At 60.1% G+C, this 3133-nt stretch overlaps 1 protein-coding gene across 1 annotated transcript in view; it reads left to right on the top strand.

Annotated features, from left to right (window-relative positions):
* The window catches only part of Blimp-1 (PR domain zinc finger protein 1), a 20521-nt gene that overhangs the window by 12447 nt on the left and 4941 nt on the right, over positions 1-3133 (top strand). Inside the window, exons 2-3 of the mRNA XM_011500380.1 lie at positions 2670-2840; positions 2927-3046. Of these exons, the coding sequence (XP_011498682.1) occupies positions 2676-2840; positions 2927-3046 (285 nt within the window). The 5' untranslated portion in view covers positions 2670-2675. The remainder of the gene's footprint in view (positions 1-2669; positions 2841-2926; positions 3047-3133) is intronic.

Genomic DNA, 3133 nt, shown 5'->3' with positions numbered 1-3133 from the left:
TCCCCCTGGCCCCGGCTCGCCTAGCCATCTCGCGCGGACCGTGACTTCATGATTATCGAAGCAGCGATTTCGCGACGCCCTTGACAGGGCTAGGAGGGGACCCCCGACTGATCCAAGTCCCGAGACCCCGAGGCTCGCTCGCCCACCACCCACCCAACCCAACCAGAAACGACCCGATCCGATCCCCGGCTTTGCGTGCAGCGCGACGCGCATCGACGTCGGGCGATGTTGGCGTTAGGGGGCGGGGGAGGGAGATGGGAGGGCCGGGGAAGTCAATGGTAGGGGCAACGGCACTGCCTGCTCCGTGGGTCGATCGAAAGCGCAGGGGCGCTGCATCGTCCTCAGCGGAGTGCGCGCGCGCGCGCGCGCGCTACGCCTCCAACGCCTCGCGGCTATCTCGAGCGGGCCCGCGGTATTGCCTCAGGTCAGGTACGACCGAGACGCCGAGACGGCGGATGGAGCCAGCGCGTCCGCCCGTCCGGAGCCTCGCCTATTCCACTACCGGGGCCACGGCCCGCGATGCAGCCGGAGCCGTTCTCTCCCCCGCGTATCCCCAAGTATTACGTAACTCCGGCCGCCCCCGGTGCAGGCGCTCCCGAACGCGCGGCGGCGGCGGCGGTGGAGGTTACGGCGGAGGGAGCCCGCGCGGAAGGAGGTAGTGGTGGCGCTGGTAGGTGGGTTGAACTGACGGAGGTGGCCGAGGTGGCGGAGGAGGTGGCGGAGACGAAGCGTGGAAAGTGAAACGCTCATACGGGGCACACGTAAACAAAGTATCGAGCAGCGGAGAGCAGCACCGGGCGACTCCCTTCCAAGCCGATGCACCAGCGCCGATGCCAGCAGCCGTGAGTCTTGCGACGTCACCCGAGGGCGCATCATCGCCGCTCGCCGAAGGAACAGGAGACGTACGTGCGCGGCCGAGTATCGACGACGTCACCGCGCGAGGATCCCGAGCAGCTCGTCACGTCCGCAGCAGGCCCCGTCACCGAGCGCGTCTGCAACGCGGCCACGGGGTCCGACCGTTCTTATCGCTGGCTCGTTGTTACAGGGATAGCCGCGCGATCTCCTAAGCCCGGGTGGGTAGGTGTTGGGGGGATTTGGGGAGTCGTGGTGAGAGTGGAGCATGCTGCGAAGGGGGCTGCCGAGGTGGATAAAGGGTAAGCGCATCGTCGGAGGACGCGAGCGAGTGCGAGCCGGGTTGAGTGAGCCGAGGAGCGGGGAGGGGAATGGACCGCACGAGAGTTGATACCCCCTTTCGACCTCACTCGACCCCCCTGCAGTCGATCAATGCACGGGCCGGATTTCACTTTCGCAGTGCCGAAGAAGCGTGTGCACCGCCGCCGTTGCACTCGCTCCCACCCCTCGCGTTAACTCTCGCCCTCTTGGGCGCCTCCCCGCCGCTCGCACTCCCGTTCCCGCGGAGTTGCCGTTCGCGCGCAAGCTCGGCCTCCCCGCAAGCTCGGGCGATTGGCCCGCTGTCGGCGGCGGCCCCGACGCCGCTGCACTTTCTTCTTCGCTCGCGTTCGTTCGAGTACGTTGCCCCCGTGGATTTTCGGAAGGCCAGCCCCTCGTCGATGAGGCCTCGCGTGCCTCTACGGCCGTTCCGCCACTTGTCCTAATTGCCGTTCTTCTTCGCTCGTTCGTCAACCCCCGCGGCGACCCCTCGCTAACCGATGATCTTGAAAGTATAAAGAGGCCGCCTCGTAAGGCTGGCCGCACCGATCGGCTCGTAGTGCGCTCACGCGTGCCAACGCTCGCGTCTCGCTCGTCTCTACGAATTCCCACGAATGTGGAGCAAAGCTTCCGTGGGGGGGCGGACATTATGCCTCGCGGGATAATAGAAGATGCAGGACGGCGGGAGCCGACGCTCTGCTCCCATCGAAAGCGAACTCGCCGGAGTTATAACGAGCGCTTGCGACTGGAAGAAGTGCCCTTGAGTGCGCGTTCGTCCCACGGGATGATATATGATGGGTGATGTGAGAGGCACCTGGGCTGCTCGCGATGTTTACGGTAGTTTGGCGATATACGGGGATGCTTGGCTAGTCGATGTCCATGCGGACGGCTGCCTCACTGTATCGCGAGTTTTCTACTGAAAGGAATGAGCGGCGCGGAGTTGGCCTCTTATGAACGATATCGGAGGCAAAATTTCACGCGAAGCTTCTTTCGCTATTGAGGATCGGAGACGCAAGTCCGAGTGTTTCATTCGAAGATCGAAAGCGAGAGAGATAGAGAGTGAGCGAGGGAGTGAGAGGGGTGGAAGGGAAGCGTTGGTGGTGGTGGTGGTGGTGGTGGTGGTAGTGGTAGTGGTGGCGGTGGCGGTGGCGGTGGCGGTGGCGGTGGCGGTGGCGGTAGAGGCGAGAGGGGTTGGGATGAGAGGCAAACTTTTGTATTACGAGGAGGGCGTTTATTTTAAAAGGAAAATCGTGAGATCGTTGGTCTCTTCATGCAGGCGTTCGCTCATCTCTTTTTCCAAGTCAAAATCTTTAATTATGACAGCGGAGCGCTACGCAATTTTCAATATCGTTCGAATAATCGTGCCCGTTTCACCCTTACATACGCACTTTAACTAACATTAAGCATTTTAATCATGACCCTAATAATTTAATCGTAAGTACGATATTATTGTCTAATGCAATCGTATATTAAATAAGAAGGTCATTGTCTCGTTACAGTAGAAAATGAAGACCGGCGACTGGGATTACATGACGCTGCGGGAGGAGGAATTTCAGCAGAAGGTGAATTACATAGCACCGGACACGCCGACCTCCCCGAACGAGCCGAATCGCGCGGAGGCCTCGCTGCCGAGGAATTTGGTCCTCAAGCCCTCCCAGGAATGCAACAACGTAAGCTAAAAATGCGAGAAATAGAGAGAAGGATGTTACGTAGTCGCGTCTTTCGTTACGGTGACTTAATTGAAGTTCAAATGTAGGTCTTCGGCGTTTGGAGTACGGATCGCATTCCGAAGGGAACTCGCTTCGGACCACTGGTCGGGCAGATCTACACGAAGGATTCCGTCCCACCGGATACCGACAGAAAATACTTTTGGCGGGTAAGCAACTCATCTTTTATATGTAGACTTCGTCTATTGGATCGCATAAACGAGAGGTAAAAACAGAGGGGGGGGGGGGGGGGGGGG

The sequence above is a fragment of the Ceratosolen solmsi genome, unplaced genomic scaffold, assembly GCF_000503995.2.
Source record: "Ceratosolen solmsi marchali unplaced genomic scaffold, CerSol_1.0 scaffold56, whole genome shotgun sequence".
NCBI lineage: Eukaryota > Metazoa > Arthropoda > Insecta > Hymenoptera > Agaonidae > Ceratosolen > Ceratosolen solmsi.
The sequence above is the reverse complement of the archived record's forward strand: the minus strand, read 5'-3'. Positions and strand labels throughout refer to the sequence as shown.